The following is a 19,672-nucleotide window of genomic DNA, read 5'->3' as shown; positions in this document are numbered from 1 at the left end:
CGCAATGTAAGTGGGGTATTATTTGGGTCTAAATGTCAAAAACAGTTATCCAATCCCAGACCATAATAATAGCTACAGACTGTCTCACCACCTCATGCACATTTCACTGTAACCACAGCACACTTCGGGAAATACTATTCTCTCAGCTACACCCTTCCACCTATGCTCGTCTGTGCGTCGTATCATGTACCGTGACTTTTCTCTCTGTGAAACCTCACTTCTCCATGGTCACATCCTGATGTTGTTTTCATCACTTTACGATGAGTGACTCATGATCAGTGGCTTCTTGGCAGTGTTACAGCCACCTAATCAGAATTCCATTGCTTCTTGGCAGACAATTGATGCTGATCTCTCTACCTTAACTGCATCAGAAATTGTCTTCAGTAACTGAAAAGTACGTTTGTTGATTCATTCACAGAATATCTTTAAGGTATGATCCCCCACCAGTGAATTTCACCACAGAGATTATGACAATTCAGTTTTGCATTTTCCTGACCAGAAACATAATCCTAATGTTTAGAACACTGTGTGTGTTTATTTACTTGAATAGTTTTGAAACTTGGCTTGTGAATAAATGAAAAAGTCCTGTCAGTGGCTGTGGAAAAATTTATTCATCTTTCCATTATGGCTGCAACTCAGTGTGTCATCTTTATAGTGAGTAGCAGTCTGTTACTGTTATTTAGGTTGAATTCTTTCAGCAAGAGATCCTCACTCACAAACACCATCAAGATGAGCAATACCTTGTATTTCACTGATATTTTCAGTGCACAATAAAATCACTGAGAGTGAACCTCAGCACTTCTAACTTTCCTATAATTTCTATGATACAATGGCTAAACTGGTGGGCTACTAGAGTTGTGCACCATTAGGGCTCAGTCAACTCTCTCCATTGATTCATTTCAATAAAAAACATATTTTTCGTGCCATATTGTGTACCATTAGATGCAAATCATGATGATATCAAATTGTAAAACTTGTGTAACGTTACACCCACATTTATGAGTAGGCATTTCACAGGCATTAAGAGAGATAATCTTGGAAGTAAGTTGGTGAAGATCAGATAACTTGTAATTGAGAATACAGTCCACCCTCGATTAAGGTGCTACACGTAAAGTAGTCTCTTGTTAACATCCGCAGTTGCAGTTGTTGAAAGTTACTGGAAAAAAATACAGTTCTCCAGGCAAAAATCCCCTTGTCACTTCATTATATGAAAGCTTTGACTATACGCCAACTACATAAAGCTTGACTCATTCCCTATTGTGTGGATTCATTGCGTTTTTCCCATTTTTAATTAACAGAATTTCATTTAATGTCTTCTTTCATTCAATATTGATTCTTAAATATTTTAAAATAACCTTAATGACAAAGGGCTGATATTACTTAACTGTTTAACATATGTGCAAGTCTGCACTGACATGTTTCTAACTATTGTTTCTAACTATTGTATAGCTGTGTTTGTCTGAAGTAGAAAACTGGATTACTTTTTTGCATGCCTTTGTTTCCAGATAGTAATGTTTTTAAGTGAGTGTTTTGCAGAATGCATTTACTCATAGAGTGGCAAGAGTCCAGTCCAGCTTATGACTTCAGTGACATTTACTTCTGTTGACAGCTACGGTGTTCTCCTGTGGGAGCTGCTCACCGGAGAAACACCATACAAAGGCATTGACACCCTGGCAGTGGCATACGGAGTGGCAGTCAACAAGCTGACGTTACCCATCCCTAGCACCTGCCCTGAACCCTGGCGGGATCTCATGGAAGGTCAGCTATGTAAAAAATGTGGGGAAATATTGTATAAAATCTTTGTTATTACACTGTAGGGTCTATATTGAATCAACTACAGACTGTTTGGAGATGATGAAAAATGTTTGCTACTTTACCATTGAAAGAGGGTTATGGACTGTTTTTCTAAAAAGTGTTTTAGTATTTAAGTTCCTTTATTTTTGCTATTAAAATAGTCATCTCATTTTCTTTCCTAAGGTTTTTGTTGCCTTTTTTTACTTTCTGCATGCAATGCTTCTGTTTTATTAAACAAGTGCTACAGTACCTGATAGTTTGTGAGTGTTCTCTCTCTCTCTCTCTCTCTCTCTCTCTCTCTCTACTCTAATTGTTCACTTGGGCATCTTTCATTTCTTAGTCACAGTAATTTCAGTTATAGCATTGTGTGATGAATACAGTTTTGTCGAATTTCTATGAACCTGGAAAAACAAGAACTTCATAGTAAGTTCACCAGATAAAATATTAGTCACCCGATAAAAGAGCAGAATGGTCAATTTGGAACAGATGGTGTAGATCTGGTATCAGATGGTCTTGTGAGTCTTTACTGCTGATGTAAGTTCAGGCAGTCAGTGCCAGTCCGTTGTACGGAATCAGCATAGTAAGATGGGGTGATGTAGGTATGTGACACAATGGCAGAAGGAGCTGTCACGATTGGACATAACATGGCCACACTGTGAATGAAGTTCTTTGATTTGTCGATATATCGGTGCAGGCCATCCACTGTGTCTGCAAGGAATAGTGAACTATTTGCAACTGTGTGATGTGGTATAAGGACAGTGGTCATAAAAAGTTCCTAACTGACACGTATGGGAGACAAGTATTCTGCATCTGCAATGACAATAGATTTTAAACACTAAAAGAAAAAGTGAACTTTGTGTGATGTTCATTAGGAGTCCACTACCTGGCAAAGGACCATTGCTCGCAGTGGTACATAATGGTTTGTGTTGTAAGTGGGCCAAACTACACAGAAACTGGACTGGAGCTGCCTGTGGGCGTGTAGTGTGGTCCGATGAGTTGCAATTTTGCTTCATTTCAAATTAACGCAAGGCACTGGGTGCACCAACGACCCAGTGAGACATTTAACCAGCATTGTGTGGAGGGCGCAGTTCAAACCAGAGTTGGTTCTGTGATGTTTTTGGGGTGTTTTTCATATCATAAACTGTGATCACTGATTTGGATTATCATGAACATGAAGCCGGATGTTCACAGAAACACTTTTAGTGACAAGGTGATACCCTTTCTTGCACATCTTTATTATGAGTATTCTGAGGACACTTTTGTTTTCCAAGATCACAACAGCTATGTTTACAGGGTTGCACGGATGTGTTCTTGATTTGATAGCCACATATTGCACCTCAACTGTCTCCAAATCCCGTAGAAAATTTCTGGCATTTTTTGGTACAGTGGATGAAACATAGCAGTTAACATACCGCTATTTGGTAGTACTGAGTGACCTAATGATCGGTCAGTAGCCTCAGCTGCATAAGGAATACCTGAAGAAATTTGTGAGTTCACTTCCTTGCTGAAATGTTGCCAGTGTTTCATTGTATTACCATCATGCCTCATGGGAGAGCCTAATTTATTGCCTGATGTGTTTATGCTAATAGTCAATGTAATGATTAATCAATCTCTGTTGTTTAATTTCTCTCTTTTTGACAAATTTAATATTTTTTAGTTAAACAATTGGATGGACAAGAACTTCATCTTTTTAAAAAAAATATATGTCTAAAATTTTTTACTGCTGTTGTTCCTGTCTGTGTCTGTAAACACTGATGAAGTTGTACAAGAAATTTTCAATGTGTATGAGGAAATCAAAGTAAAGTATTGCCCCAAAACGAAAACTATAAAATAGGAGAGATGTGCTGGCTAGCCAGTACTTACATTCATGAGATGAATTTCGGATATGGCCAATAGACACATTTAAAAGTGAAAAAACTGTTCCTTGCTTTTTGAGTGATTGGTTCCTCTTTCAGGAAGAAAAGAGGGATAGGTCAAAGGAAGTTCAAGTTGGTCGGATCCCAGGTGGGAGAGACTCACTTCTTCTGATGTCGAGGGGAAACCAAGTTTGTGTACTTGTATAGTCCTCACAGTGTTGGGTGTGGGGATGGAAGGTTATGTCATTGTGGCATCTGACTGCGAGTGACCTGCTCCTTTTTTCTAACTTTCCTGAATCTATACATCTTTCCTCACCAAGGTAGGAACTACAAGTTTTGACAGCTAGAATTACTTATTATACTTTTAAATTTGTCTTTAGGCAGTACTGGAATTTCTTCTTCTTAAATTATGGAATTGCACTTGTTTCAGTGAAGATTCAACTGCAATTTTATTGTTTTGTAACTGTTACAACTTATTGAGTCAAGTTTTGCCATGGTGTGTGAAATTGTTTTGTTTCTCATTTCGTTCTGGTCAGGAGAGACTTATCAAACTATTGTTTTAGTTTCCATAACCAATTCTGCAATTTGTACAGAAACCAGATGGCAGTTATAAGAGTCGAGGGGCATGAAAGGGAAGCAGTGGTTGGGAAAGGAGTGAGACAGGGTTGTAGCCTCTCCCCGATCTTATTCAATCTGTATATTGAGCAAGCAGTAAAGGAAACAAAAGAAAAATTCGGAGTAGGTATTAAAATCCATGGAGAAGAAATAAAAACTTTGAGGTTCGCCGATGACATTGTAATTCTGTCAGAGACAGCAAAGGACTTGGAAGAGCAGTTGAACGGAATGGACAGTGTCTTGAAAGGGGGATATAAGATGAACATCAACAAAAGCAAAACGAGGATAATGGAATGTAGTCAAATTAAATCAGGTGATGCTGAGGGGATTAGATTAGGAAATGAGACACTTAAAGTAGTAAAGGAGTTTTGCTATTTAGGGAGAAAAATAACTGATGATGGTCGAAGTAGAGAGGATATAAAATGTAGACTGGCAATGGCAAGGAAATCGTTTCTGAAGAAGAGAAATTTGTTAACATCGAGTATAGATTTAAGTGTCAGGAAGTCGTTTCTGAAAGTATTTGTATGGAGTGTAGCCATGTATGGAAGTGAAACATGGACGATAACCAGTTTGGACAAGAAGAGAATAGAAGCTTTCGAAATGTGGTGCTACAGAAGAATGCTGAAGATAAGGTGGGTAGATCACGTAACTAATGAGGAGGTATTGAATAGGATTGGGGAGAAGAGAAGTTTGTGGCACAACTTGACTAGAAGAAGGGATCGGTTGGTAGGACATGTTTTGAGGCATCAGGGGATCACAAATTTAGCATTGGAGGGCAGCGTGGAGGGTAAAAATCGTAGAGGGAGACCAAGAGATCAATACTCTAAGCAGATTCAGGAGAATGTAGGTTGCAGTAGGTACTGGGAGATGAAGAAGCTTGCACAGGATAGAGTAGCATGGAGAGCTGCATCAAACCAGTCTCAGGACTGAAGACCACAACAACAACAACAACAACAACAACCAATTCTGTTAATAGAGAGTGAGAATTAGTAAGTATTTTATGTAGAATTGCAGAAAGTAGAGTTAAGCCTTTATCTTGGTAAGGAAAATATAGTTAGTTGCAGTATGCTTACATCCAAGCAGTATTCCACAGTTAAATTTTGTCTTGGAAAAGAGGTTATGTAGTGAGTAAGAGGTAGGAGACCTTTATTGACAATATTGTAGTATATTAACTGAAAGTTGGTCCCTGGATACAACACTGAAAGCTATTTTGGTGTTGGTACTACTGCTTAATTTCCCAGTGATCAGAGGCATAGCTTACACAGATGTAGAAATCTTGGCACCTGTTATGAATTAATACCCAATGATTCACTAACTTTTGAGTTTCATGTCTATAATTTCCATCCAAAATTTTTCCCATCACATTCATGATGTTACTGATGAAGATCAGTTGAAAAAGTAGTGCTGAAGATCAGTTGAAAAAAGTAACTTTGTTGCCAAAGGTGAATTGTACCTTTTTGTACTGCAACTTTCAAGATATGTCTCATTGCCAAAGATGATTTCTTCTATCAGAATTACAGAGTGAATGACAGTTGAGCACAGGAGGGGGTGATGTTATCAGTTATCTGTTATGCTGAAGTGCTGTATGGCTCTGTGAGCAGTAGGTGTGCAGTTCGTACTGAGTACTATCATAAGTTTTTTGTTAACGTGCAGTATTGAGTTTGCTTTGCAGGATCATAAGTCTTGTCACTTTCCTAAGCTATTACTCAGTTAGTTTCACACATTGTGTAAAAGAAACATACAACATGAACAGAGGAAAGGACAAGACAAAACAATTACGTTATAGGCTGCAATTGTCGTCCGCAGTTGAGGTGGCAGAGCAACACGACACCTGTTCACAGAACAGAGGGTGTGACCAAGCTCATGCACTGATTGGTTGTTGCCATTATATCTCTCCTGTAAACACAAAGCTGTCAGTCACTTTGTTATTCTGAGCCAGGTATACATCCATGTACTTTAAAAACCTCTGTGAAGTGCACAGCATGGCCATTGTATGATACTGAAAATATGAGGGTTGGAACTTTAATAGTGGCAACTATTTCTATACAGCTCGTACAAAATAAATATGTGTTTCAAAGTTTTACTGACCTTCGAAGTAGTCACCAGCATTGAGTACAACTCTTTGCCAGCAATGTCAAAGTCGTAGGATACTCTTAGCAGTGCCAGTTGTATTGACGGTTCGAGCGGCGCGGTCTATGGCCCGACGAATTTGTAGCAGTTCTGAAGTGAATGCTGTGAAGTGTTTCCTTCAGTTCAGAAATCGACTTGAATTCACGAGGGCTAAAGTTAGGGGAGTGCAGTAGGTGGTATAGCACTCAGCAGCCCAACCAGTCAAACAAATCAGTAACAGCTTGCACTGTACGTGCTTCAACATTGTCCTGCAAAATGATGGTCAGGTCCTGCAGAAAGTGTCATCACTTCTGTCTGTAAGCTGGTCGTAGGTTGTGTTCCAGAAATGAACGGCATAGAGACAGAAGTGATTACACTTTCTGCAGGACCTGACCATCACTTTTCAGGACAATGCTCAAGCACATACATTGCAAGCTGTTACTGATTTGTTTGACTGGTGGGGCTGCTAAGTGCTATACCACCTACTGCACTCTCCTGTCTTCAGCCCTCGTGACTTCAACTCGATTTCTAATTTGAAGGAAACACTTCACGGCATTCGCTTCAGAACTGCTACAAGTTTGTCGGGCAGTAGACTGCATTGCTTGAACTATCAACACAACTGGCATGGCTGAGAGTAACTACATTGAAGGTCAGTAAAAATTTGAAACACAAATCTATTTTGTGCGAGCTGTAAATAAATAGTTGCCACTAATAAAGTTCCAACTCTCGTATATCCACTCACTACAGCTAAGAATGTGACTTCCTCATGTAAACATAGCAGTTATTTTCCTTTCGCATCTATGTTGTAATTATTGTACTTAGTATTCTAAGACAAAATTTATATAGCTGAGTGAATTCGATATGAAATAATAAATGTAGTAAACAGAGATCCAGAATTTCAATCAGTCATGTTGTTGATGCAGTTATTGTGTGTTTTATTTGGCCCTTTGGTAAATGCAGTTGCGGCATAAGAGTAGCAGTTAATGATAGAATTTGATACCAGATTACCTACCTTTGATTGCTCTGACATCAAGAGATAACAGAATGGCCCAATTTTAAAATCTCTGATTCTTTATGGCATCAGTGCCTGGAAGATCTGTGATTCAAAAATACAGTTTAGTAATATGAAAACAGACCTTTATCTATTCTACATGCAGGTAGTCTCTATTGGTCAGTAAAATACATAGCACTGCTTCAGTAACTTTTCATCTCTCATATTCAAGGCCACACGGGGTAGCCGCGTGGTCTAGGGCACCTTGCCATGGTAAGCATGGCACACCCCTCGGAGGTTCGAATCCTCCATCAAGCATGGATGTGTGTGTTGTCCTTAGCGTGATTTAGTTTATGTTAGATTAAGTAGTGTGTAAGTATAGGGACCGATGCTTCAGCAGTTTGGCCCCATTGGAACTTACCACAAATTTCCAAAATTTCATATTCAACTGTTTCATCTCAGAAATTGAGGTCCCAATAGGAAGAATGTGACACTAAGGACAGTGAAGTGCAGTAATCATAGAAGATTGGGAGGAAAACTTGTAAACGTGAAGCATAGTAAGAGAAGGAACAGGGCAGGAAAGAGACATCAAAGAAATGATGAAGTGTGTTTAAATAATAGGCTGTGCCTGAATAAGTGGCATGAAGGATAAGTGAAAACAAAAGTGTATTTAAAATATTTCTGCGCGTATAAAAGGTTCAGTAATAATATTTCATCTCACAGGGAAAATTAAGAAAGAATGCAGACACATCAACAGATTACACATAAACATTGTAGATGAAATTATTTTCTACAGCAGGTACTGTGTCATTCAAAACTAGTTGCAGTGGTAACACAAACAGGACATACTTTCAAGTATTAAATTCTATTCCTTTCCATGACTTAATGTTTTACTGTAATTTGAGCGAGGGTACTCCTTTTCTCTTCACATAAAAGTATTTTATTATTGTCATGACATTGGAAGTAATAACAATACTTTATATCTTTCAGAAATACTGAACATTTCAGACTCTTATAATCAGAATTTTTCATTACAGCATGCTGGAATTCCGACCCACACATGAGACCTTCATTCGAAGACGTCCTCCTAGCACTCGACGCAATAATGCATTCTGCATTCACTCAGACACCCCATGAGAGTTTCCACACCATGCAGGAAGACTGGAGGCAAGAGATAGAGCAAGTCCTCCATGGATTGCGGATGAAGGAAAAAGTGAGTATGCCATTTTGAAGCCCAGAAAAATGGTAACAGCCTTACAGGTATTCGCAGTGCAGACGCTTCACTTGCTTCTGAATAGGAAGATGAGGAATAAAGTATTATATATTACTGAAAGAACAGTTGCCCCTTGAATAATAAAAAGAATAATTGAAGTATAAATGTGTGAATGATTGTTTGAGCATTCCAACAAAAATTTGTTGACTATGTAGCTGAGGTTGAAGAGAATTTGAAAAGTAATTTTCCTTCATTTTTAATTTTGTGTAATTCCACGTAGCAACACTCTTTCTTAAGACTGTTAATGTTAACTAATATTTACTTTTGATAGTAAACATAGAGTTCAAGTAGATGTTAAAGAAGGTTGCTACTAGGGATAATTGAACCAGTGACTTTGCAGTGATGAGTCTTAAACGTTACGCACTCAACTACTGGTGACTCTGCAAAGCTTCTCAAAAAGTTTTGTACTGGACAGCTGAGACAGGAGCAGTTTTAGTAACACAAACAGGTGCACAAACTGAAAAATTTCAGAATTTTATTAATAGTTTCTACATTATGAATAAATCTGAAAAATTCAGTATTGTAATCTAAATATTAGTTTCTTCATTTTGAGAAGAGAGTGAAAAATATTCAGTATTATATTTTAAATCTTTTCCTTTACTCCAATTTCCTTACTGACATATCTCCTGATCATTTCCCCCTTCATCGGCACACTTTTTTTTATTATTTCTCCCAATCTCGTGTGTGTGTGTGTGTGTGTGTGTGTGTGTGTGTGTGAGTTGATTCTCATGGGTGTGGAACACGTCTGTCTGTGTGAGTGCACAAATGCCCATGCACGTTTGCTCACTGTTGCAGATGCTTCTGTCTCTGTGATTGGCTAGTTGACACTCATTTTGTGTCTTACTTAATATTGTCCTGCATAATCGAAGCCCATAAGAGCTGTTAACTCTAGAAGCCACACCAATCAACCTGTGCTAGATGGAGCTAACCATAGTTTCCAGGTGCAACCTGAACACTAGCTGCTGCCTGTTGGAAACCAATCACTCAGTATCAACAGTTGACTTTCATTACTTAAATACACTTGGAAAATATTCAAAATGGTTCTTGATGTTTTGAATTCTGTAATACTTTACTGAAAAGTATATTTTAATAGATATTTTTGGTCATCCCTGCCTCAGAACCTTTAATTACAAGCCGTGCTTGGTTTAATGTGAAAATAATATGATCAAATCATAATCATTTACTGTTATTGGTATGTTGAAGCAGCGTCACAGTGCAGTGGTGAAATATCTTATTTATGAAACAACCAATTGTTAGTAGACTTGAATACTGCTATGTATTTCTGTTCTTCTCAGTGAAATCTACGTGCAAACAAAAATGTGACGCTGTGGCCACTTTTAAACAATTAACCCTACATTGTTATCGAATCACTTACGGGAAACGCCTGCAATTTTGCAGACATGCTATGTTCACGGTATGCTACCTTTTTTTTTGCTCTCCCATTTGGAGACACCCCTTCTCATTCAGTTCAGTCACTGCACTTGTATATTTTACATTTTTGCACCTTTCAGTTTTGATATATGTGGCCGTTAGGGAATGATGATGATTTACCAACCTTTCAGCTGGCCAAAAATGGAAGATTCTGATATATTATGTTACAATCATAATAATGTTCGAAGAACTTTTCCTTACCCGAATGAAAACTCGAGTAGGAAAAAGTAGTCATCCTTTTCACTTTCACCCAAACAGCATTGATGCATACAGCTTTACTCAAAACAGGAGCAAGCATCATCACTGTTTACTTTACTCATGTTGGCAGTTCAAGGAGATTGAGAACATTTTATACAAGGTTCAGGACAGTTTCTAATAGGTTATCACAATTTAGTTTTCCCGCAGTTTGGTGGAAATACTTTTGGCAAATGTCAGGATAATTTTCTGATGTAGGTCATATACCATAAAACTCAGTGATGTTACATTGGTATGATTGGATGTAGTGCAATACTGCCCTACTCCCACTATAACTGCATCTGTGTTCAATTTGTGGTGGACTCTGTAAGAGTTTGCGTGTTTTGCCATTGCTCAACCAGCTATGTTTCTCTAGAAAATGTGGTCCTGTCTGGTTACTCAGATTTATATTTTTCACAGCTTCGTAAATAATTTTAGCAGATATTGCATTGTTTTTGGTGGTAATGGCTTCCCTCCCTCTCTCTGCTTGTCTAGTGATCTGATTGTGATCATTTCGACATCAACAATTAGTGACACTTTAAGTTTTCTTTACTGTCCTTTTTTGAGACACACTTGAAAGCATGGAAGATGTTTCCTATCTCCTTTCTTGGATCAGTGAAGTAGTATCAGTAGAAGTATAAAATAAATTTAATATGTCGTTAAAACATCTATTACATTTTTCATCATTGGACTACAGTACATGTTCTCTCACTGTGCCTTCAATGGTTGTCTCACCACACCTATTCTTCTTTGTGAAGAAGCTGGAAGTACAGAACAGAGGACTTTATAAAATCTAATTCTTCATTTTCAGCTGTGGACAGATAAAAGTAAGGAATTTAACTGGTTTGAAACTGGAAATATGTAGTCATATTCTTTGTTTCTTCTACTTATTTGGTTGGTTATCTGTGTATCTATTGTATTATGTCAGATATCTAGAATAGCAGTAGTGTGAATATTTTTATCAGGAATGGGTTATGACTTTTACTACTACTATCAGTATTATAAACTTGCAAAGCTTAATAAACAATAACATAGATTTTGATGTGGGTAAATAGAAAGTTTATATATTTGTACTTATTATTGAGATTTTATGTTTATCCATCTGTATAAGTTGATGGAAGGAACACAAATGGTGAAATTATTGTTGTTTTATTTGGGATAATATCAGCTGTAGGTGCTGAATTTTAAATGGCATTTCATATTATTGTTCCTTGCTCATACCTCTTACAAATGGAATTTAGATAACTGTATTTTATTGTTATTAGTTAATTGGCAGTGTATGTCAGCAAATATGGTGCTGTGGATGAGCCACATAATAGTTTTGTTCAAGTTTCAAATTATAGTTTCAATTTTAAATTGTGCCTTTTGAGCATTTAATGTATTTGGCAATTAACACCCATAGTTGTAAAATATTACAGCATTTCAGAGTAACCATTGTTCCTTTCATGTTAGGCTGCAGTTTAGTGAGTAACGTATGGTCAAAATATCAGAACAAAGTCAGCAATAAATATTAGACTTAGTTTGTGTAGATGGTGATTTGACTTATGGCAGTGTTTCATAGCCTGACTGACTTCTCAGAAATCACTTCTGATCACACTATCCATATAAATTACAAAACTGCAAGCCTTGCTTCTCTCCTCTCTCTCACTGATGACTAGTATTTATATAATGCACAACTATCATCACATGCCTGTATTGTTTCGTTTAGTGATGAAACAAGAAAGGAAAAAAAGAATTAATATATCACTATGGCTTGACACAATTTTCTTTACAGTATGTTCTCAGTTTTGTGTCATGTTTTCAGTAACATTATACAGTTTCATATGCACCTAAAAACAGAACGAAACCTATTTTGCTTTGGTTAGTTTAATGGCAACATTTTGTTCATCTTTTATTGCTGTATTTGAAGTGTCATGCTTTTCTCTGATCTTCATTTGACTAGATTATTGTTTCAGTTTATTAATTTTGAAGACTAATTCCCTCACAAGTTTATGGAATGTTTTTTAGCATGCTTGCCCTTTACCACACCCACGGTCTTGGAGTGTGAGCTCAAATGTCTATAACAAAATAAAAATTGAATCTCAATTATTGCAGCTGAGATGATAGCACTGCACTTTGTGCAAGCATATCACAGAGGCTGCATATATATTTTGTTTCTTAATGTTTATGCCATATTGAAATGCTGTCATATGTTCAGTCACCTTTTGCTATGAGAAAGCCTCTTGTAGTCTCCTTGGTAAAAATTGTCGTTTCTTACTCTCTTCCCTACGCTACTGCAGGCTTGCCGATCACTTGAAGAGGTGAGTGTTCTAAATAAACTGCTTGCATTGGTGTTGCATGCATTTGTAGAAATTTTTCAGTTATTGTTTTGTATCTGCATTTCTTTTGTTAAAGGGAAGAAATGAAAATGATAAATCTGTGTGAAACTGTATTCAGAGTTATGCAGTTTCTTTAAAAAAAATGACCCTCTCCCCCCTGTAGGCACACTATCCTGCAAGAACGTTGTGCACAATACTGAATGAATTAAGAGAATGGTTATGATTTTGATTTTGTGTAATAACTGCTATTGGAGATTAGGAAAATTAGTATTCAGTTATCTGACATCTGCAGTTTATCTGAAAGCAAAGAAGCATATACTTTTTGCTCCAAAAAGCAATTTCTTGTTTTTTGTCACAACACTGAAGCATAAATTAGCAAATGGTGTCCCACTGTATAAGAATGATTCAGAGAGCGCAAGTGCTATGTAGAACTCCAAGGCTAAAAAAATTGGCAATAACAGAGCATTGCGCAGTTACACCATGTTCTGGTTATTAGTTTCAACAAAAGAACTTGGATACTTTCTGTGCCCCTGGATGAATCTTTTACCTTGCAACAGAATGAAATGGAGCTCTTGATGAAATTAAGCTCCTTGATGGGTTAGAGCTGCAGTTATTCTGGTGGTCAAATCTAGACCTTTGCATTCCACAGGAAATGTTATACCAGCTGAGTGTGGCTTGTGACTTGACTCAAAACTGTGGTGTGCCAGTACTTCTCTCCTGTTTTTTCACTGTAAGAGGTTCTCAGATGATTCTGGAACATCTCCAAGACTGTGGTCATGCGATTTGTCACTTCATCCAAGTTGCAGTAATCCTGAAAGATATGCACGAATGCCTCTGTCAAGTTTGGGAATGTCCAGTGGAGGTACTTGCAGACTGATACTTGGAATTGGTGTTTGGGGCCCACCAAAAGCTTACATTGGCACAGAACTGCCTGTGACCCTGCGATTTAGGCTCAAGTTCCAGTTTGGCAAACACTTTTAATCTTTCAGGAAGTTTTGCGTTTGCTCTTCTGAAAATATGACCTAAAAGGTGGCTTAGAACGTGAGATGGTTTGTGGCAATGTAAAATGTGATACTTAGTGTCCAGGCCAAAGAAATAAATCACTTTCCTCTATGGCTGTGGGAAATAGTGAGTGGAGGAGAGAAGAATCTCTACGAAGTACGTACACGTTGACAGACATTCAGTTATGTCCCGCAGGGCAACAATTTTAAGAGTGGTATTACCAGAGAAAGTTTCCAGTTGCTTGTATCTTCTGCATAAATTTTATGCTTAGCTGTTACAGTAACTTGACTCTGCAAGCAGGGTTGTTTGGCAACTGAGATGTATTATAATGTGGCATTGTGCCAGCAGTAGTGGCTGAGCAGCAGTATGCCCACACCTCTCTTAATCTATTAATGAACCAGTTTGAATTAGTTTTCTTGACACCACAATGGCAATTTTTAATAAAAATTATAGAATTTAGGACAAAATATGGGGAGAGAAAGCAACCACTCAACGGCAGATTAGTGGTGACAGGTATTACATGACTGTCTTCTGTCTCAGACACAGACCTTTGTGCTGATGGTCGTGTGTGTGTGTGTGTGTGTGTGTGTGTGTGTGTGTGTGTGTGTGTGTGTGTGTGTATTTTTATGATCTTTTCAAGTTTGTCTATGCACTACACATCATTCATCTGCAGGTGAATAGTCACCTTTCTTCATTTTTTGCTTGTTGTTTCCATCCTAGAATATCAATTATCATAATGTCTTGTAAAAGTCTCTTTGTACGTTATTATAAAGATTCATATTTTTTCTATTCTTTTTATTTCGTGTAAATTCAGGCTGCCAAAAGCTGTTTGCATGGCATTAACTTTTAAAAAGTCCTCATTATTGTCATAAATGATGTATTGTGTCTTCAGTTTATATAGAAATGTTACTTTCTAAGATTAGATTATCTCTTTTTTCCATGCATGCTTAAGTGTATCTGTCTGAAAACTGCCTGCTTGTTTTCGTCTGAGATCTATAGAGCCGTGGTAATAAATGTGCCCCACTGTAATCTATCTACATTGAAAAATTAATACTAGTTACCAAGCAATTTTACACCACACAGTTCTACTGTTATTTATTTTGTTGTTGTTCTGTATTTCTAATGCAATCATTGTTTCTGCCTTTAAGTCTTGTGAGTGTATCTCAACTATTACTCAATTGAAGAGGAAGCCTCTATCACTGTAGTAGTTAAAATTACACATATTCAGTATTACGCAAAGAAAAATATTTTTTTGGTAATTGTGTATGAACATAATCAGTTATAATGATAGCTTTTTTTCTGTTTGTAGTGTGTCAAATGCACATTTTTTTATCTTTAACTTTCCAGTTAAGATGAGTCTGTCATTGAGTAATGTTAAGACAAGCTTCAATTTTACACTGATATGGCACACACAACATAAAATTCAGACATATGTAAGGAAATAATATGAGAAAATGAAATTTTTCCTGATAACATTATTTTATTAAATACTCTTGATGGAAAGAATGCTGGTATAGTCACTTCAGTACACCACAGCCGTTTTCCTTCCATGTGCTTCCCCAAATCACAAACAAAAGCTAGAGTTTTACCCTGATGTGATGAGATGAGAAACCTGTGACTGTTTTATACAAGAAGATGGGAATTAATACCCAGTCAGTGTATAGGTCATAGAGAGGCAGCATTAGTGTATTTGGGGGATGCACATGGAAGAGAGATGGCTGTGGTCTGTTTAAGAAACCATTCCAGCATTCTTCCTATTTATGAAGAAGGGAAACAATGGGGAATTTGAATAATTGGGATGTAGTGACGAGGAATTCAGTTACATTACCACCTTCCCCTTGCATATGTGAACAAGTGAGATAGAGGTGTATTGTTCAGCAGAATGCTTCTGTTATTGAAACAGCAATAAAGATAAAATTATGCACATAACTGAGAAGATGTATGCTGGGACAAGTCTGAGATACTTTATTGATTCTGGCAGAGAACTTACCTCAGACCATGATGGTTAATGGAAGTCTCAAAAACTCAGATTCTTCATCCATATTGGCACTGCTTAACTGCCTCCCAAGAGTTTGTGAACTTTTCACTTCAGCAATGCCTGTAAGTAGCATTGTATCTCTAGATTCTAGTTGGTTATAATAGAGGGAAACATTCCACGTAGGAAATATATATCTAAAAACAATGATGATTTGATGTACCAAATGAAAGTGCTGGCAGGTCGACAGACACACAAACAACCACAAACATACACACAAAATTCAAGCTTTCGCAACAAACTGTTGCCTCATCAGGAAAGAGGGAAGGAGAGGGAAAGACGAAAGGAAGTGGGTTTTAAGGGAGAGGGTAAGGAGTCATTCCAATCCCGGGAGCGAAAAGACTTACCTTAGGGGGAAAAAAGGACGGGTATACACTCGCACGCACACACACACACACACACACACACACACACACACACATATCCATCCACACATATACAGACACAAGCAGACATATTTAAAGACAAGACAAGGTAGAAGGTAGAAGGTAGGGGTACGTGGCTCAGGTGGAGTGAGTAAGTCTATGGAAGCCTTCTCAAAGGGATCCTCCTCCCCTCCCCCAAAACCATCCCTTGCAGACATTTCAGGAATTCCTCACATCCAGTGTTGCCTCCCAGTCCTTCTTGAAGAACATCCCGACAACCCCCAACATCACCCCAGCTGAATCCCGTGCCATTAAGGAGCTGAAAATAGACCACTCTATTGTCATCCTCCCGGTGGATAAAGGCTCCACAACTGTCGTACTTGACCGTGTGGAGTATGTGGCAGAAGGACTGCGTCAACTCTCTGACACCTCAACCTACAAAGCTGTTACCCAGGACCCAATTCCCTCCATCCAGACTGAGCTGCAAAAAATCCTAAAAATCCAAGGTCCCTCACAAGACCTCACAACGGCTTCCATAGACTTACTCACTCCACCTGAGCCACGTACCCCTACCTTCTACCTATTACCCAAAATCCACAAAGAGAACCATCCTGGCCGTCCCATTGTAGCAGGCTTCAAAGCCCCAGCCGAACGTATCTCAGCTCTGGTTGACCAGCACCTACAACCTATCACCCGCAGACTCCCATCCTACATCAAAGACACAAACCACTTCCTAGAATGTCTCAAATCCATTCCCACTCCTCTCCCACCTGAAACCTTTCTTGTCACCATAGATGCTACATCCCTTTACTCAAACATCCCACATACCCATGGTCTCTCTGCCCTTGAGCACTACGTCTCCCAACGCCCACCCGAAGATCTTCCAAAAACCTCGTTCCTTATCACACTTACCAACTTCATCCTCACCCATAATTACTTCACTTTTGAAGGCCAGACCTACAAACAAATCAGGGGAACGGCCATGGGAACCAGGATGGCTCCGTCCTATGCCAACCTCTTCATGGGCCGCATGGAGGAGGCTTTCCTGAAGACCCAACAGTTGCTTCCCCTGGCCTGGTATAGGTTTATAGATGACATCTTTGTGGTCTGGACTCATGGTGAAGAAACACTCCTTAATTTCCTCCATAACCTCAACTCCTTTTCGAATCTGAATTTCACCTGGTCCTTCTCCAAAACCCAAGCCACCTTCCTGGATGTTGACCTTCATCTCGTTGAAGCTCACATCCACACCTCTGTCCATATCAAACCCACAAACAAACAACAGTACCTTCACTTTGATAGCTGCCATCCTTTCCACATCAAACACTCCCTTCCCTACAGCCTAGGTATTCGTGGCAAATGTATCTGCTCCAGTGACGAATCCCTCAACAATTACACCAATAACCTGACCAGTGCTTTCCTCTCCCGCAACTATCCTGCAGACCTTGTCCACAAACAGATTTCCCGAGCAATACATTCCTCCCCGTCCAACAACAATGTTCCTACGCCCAGACCACACAGAAGCATTCCCCTTGTCACCAAATATTATCCTGGCCTCGAAAACATCAACAAATTACTCCGCCAGGGATATGACTTTCTCAAGTCAACCCTTGAAATGAGATCATCCCTTGACAAAATTCTCCCCACACCACCCAGCGTTGCCTTTTGTCGCCCCCCTAACCTCCGTAACATCCTTGTTAAACCCTACAATATTCCCAGACTACCTTCTCTACCCAGCGGTTCCTACCCCTGTAACCGACCCCACTGCAAAACCTGCCCCATGCATCCCCCCACAACCACCTACTCCAGCCCCGCTACTGGTAAAACATACACAATTCAAGGCGGGGCTACGTGTGAAACTACACATGTCATTTATCAACTGACATGCCTGCACTGCACAGCCTTTTACATCGGCATGACAACAACTAAACTGGCTGAGCGCATGAACGGACACAGACGAACTGTCTGCCTAGGAGATGCACAATACCCAGTAGTGGAGCATGCCCTCCAGCATAATTCTAGGGACCTAGGAACCTGCTACACCGTATGTGCCATTTGGCTTCTCCCACCCAACACCAGTCCCTCTGAACTGCGGAGATGGGAACTTGCACTCCAACACATCCTTTCATCCCGCCATCCCCCTGGACTGAACCTACGTTAAACAACCTCACTCCCATTCACTCTTCAGTCTTCTCCTCTTTCCCTTTCCTCTTTAGCCATTCACGCATCTTTTCATCCTACATAGTTGTGTTTATCTTTATACTATATACCTCTTTACTTCTGTATGCATCCTGTTTGGTTTGAAGCTGGCACAGTACTTACAGTAGAATATCTTTGGCTTCCTTCTGACAACCATGCCTCCATCCTTGCTACCCTCCCTATTTTCCTTTCCCTGTTGCTTCATAACCTGGGTTGTGACTAACTGAATCTCCTTTCCCTTCTTCCCTTTCTTTCCCCTCTCTCCTCCCCGATGGAGGAACATTTGTTCCGAAAGCTAGGAACATAAATTTTCAGTTCTGTTTTATGTGTATCTATCGGCTGTACTGAGCTGAGGTAAGTACTGGCCAGCCCCTCTATCTCTTTGTTAGTATTTGTTTCACATCTTTATATGAGATTTTCCATTAATCATTTAGACTACTTAGAAATACTTCAGAATTAAACAGTAATTCACAGTTTTGATATATAGCAGAACCAATCACACCAGAGTAATCACGGCACTGAGATGAGGTGCATCTTTAGAGACATTGCTACCACGTATGTCACAAAAACTACAGAAGTTACGTCATAACAGGAAACAAACACTCTTATGCCACTTTAAAGTGATTATTTAAATGTAATATGCGATCCCAACATTGAGTAGAGCACAAAGACGTACTTCTATGAACAGGCCACCTTTATTTTTTGTCGTATTTTAACAACTTATTTGCCATTTATTATACATACTTCTGCACAAATTTCATGTTTTATTTAATTGTGCATAAATTGTTGGACGTAGGATGATTCGTATGGTATGAGGGAGACTGGAGGGAAAAGACTTTTCATTTAACAATATTGTAATTATAAATTATATACATTTTCAATGGTGGTCCATTTTCTGTATTTTGTGTTTATTGTAAGTTTTGGTGGGGAAACTGAGGGTTTATAAGCGCAAGTGAGTGATGGCTCCTGGTTATTGTGCGCCAGGCAGTCACACTGTGTGGATCAGTTTTGGAGCTATAATGGTGTGAAGCTGATAGTGTTGCTTTAGGACTTGTCAAACGGTAGTTTTTGGGTGTCAAGTTGCTGTTTGAGTGCTTTAACATTGTTGGCACCTAAAAAATTTTTACCCAAATCAGTAAACCAGCTGGAAACTCAACGTTTTGAAAATGTATGGTGATGTGCTGTGTTGAATTTGGTTATTTTTTGCCACAAATATAGAATATTAAGTAAAAAGTGTGACTGCATGATTCTGAACTCTGACTGACACATAAACGTACACTTTCTATGGTGGTATTGCTACAAATCAACATAAGTTTCATTCATTTTGAGCGGGACAGGTAGTGTTTGTTGATGTATAACAGAATCTGTTTTAAAATGAGTCAGTTTCTATTAACTGTACTTCTTGTGCAGTTGTTATATTCAGCCACATGCATATGCTGATATTTTCTTT

General features: G+C 38.7%; 1 protein-coding gene across 1 annotated transcript in view; it reads left to right on the top strand.

Annotated features, from left to right (window-relative positions):
* LOC126425305 (mitogen-activated protein kinase kinase kinase 10-like) overlaps positions 1 to 19,672 on the top strand; it is a 731,045-nt gene that overhangs the window by 600,271 nt on the left and 111,102 nt on the right. Inside the window, exons 3-4 of the mRNA XM_050088284.1 lie at positions 1,610 to 1,758; positions 8,403 to 8,578. Of these exons, the coding sequence (XP_049944241.1) occupies positions 1,610 to 1,758; positions 8,403 to 8,578 (325 nt within the window). The remainder of the gene's footprint in view (positions 1 to 1,609; positions 1,759 to 8,402; positions 8,579 to 19,672) is intronic.

This window comes from Schistocerca serialis, chromosome 10 (assembly GCF_023864345.2).
Source record: "Schistocerca serialis cubense isolate TAMUIC-IGC-003099 chromosome 10, iqSchSeri2.2, whole genome shotgun sequence".
Taxonomy (NCBI): Eukaryota; Metazoa; Arthropoda; class Insecta; order Orthoptera; family Acrididae; genus Schistocerca; species Schistocerca serialis.
This window is presented reverse-complemented; position numbering and strand designations above follow the sequence as displayed.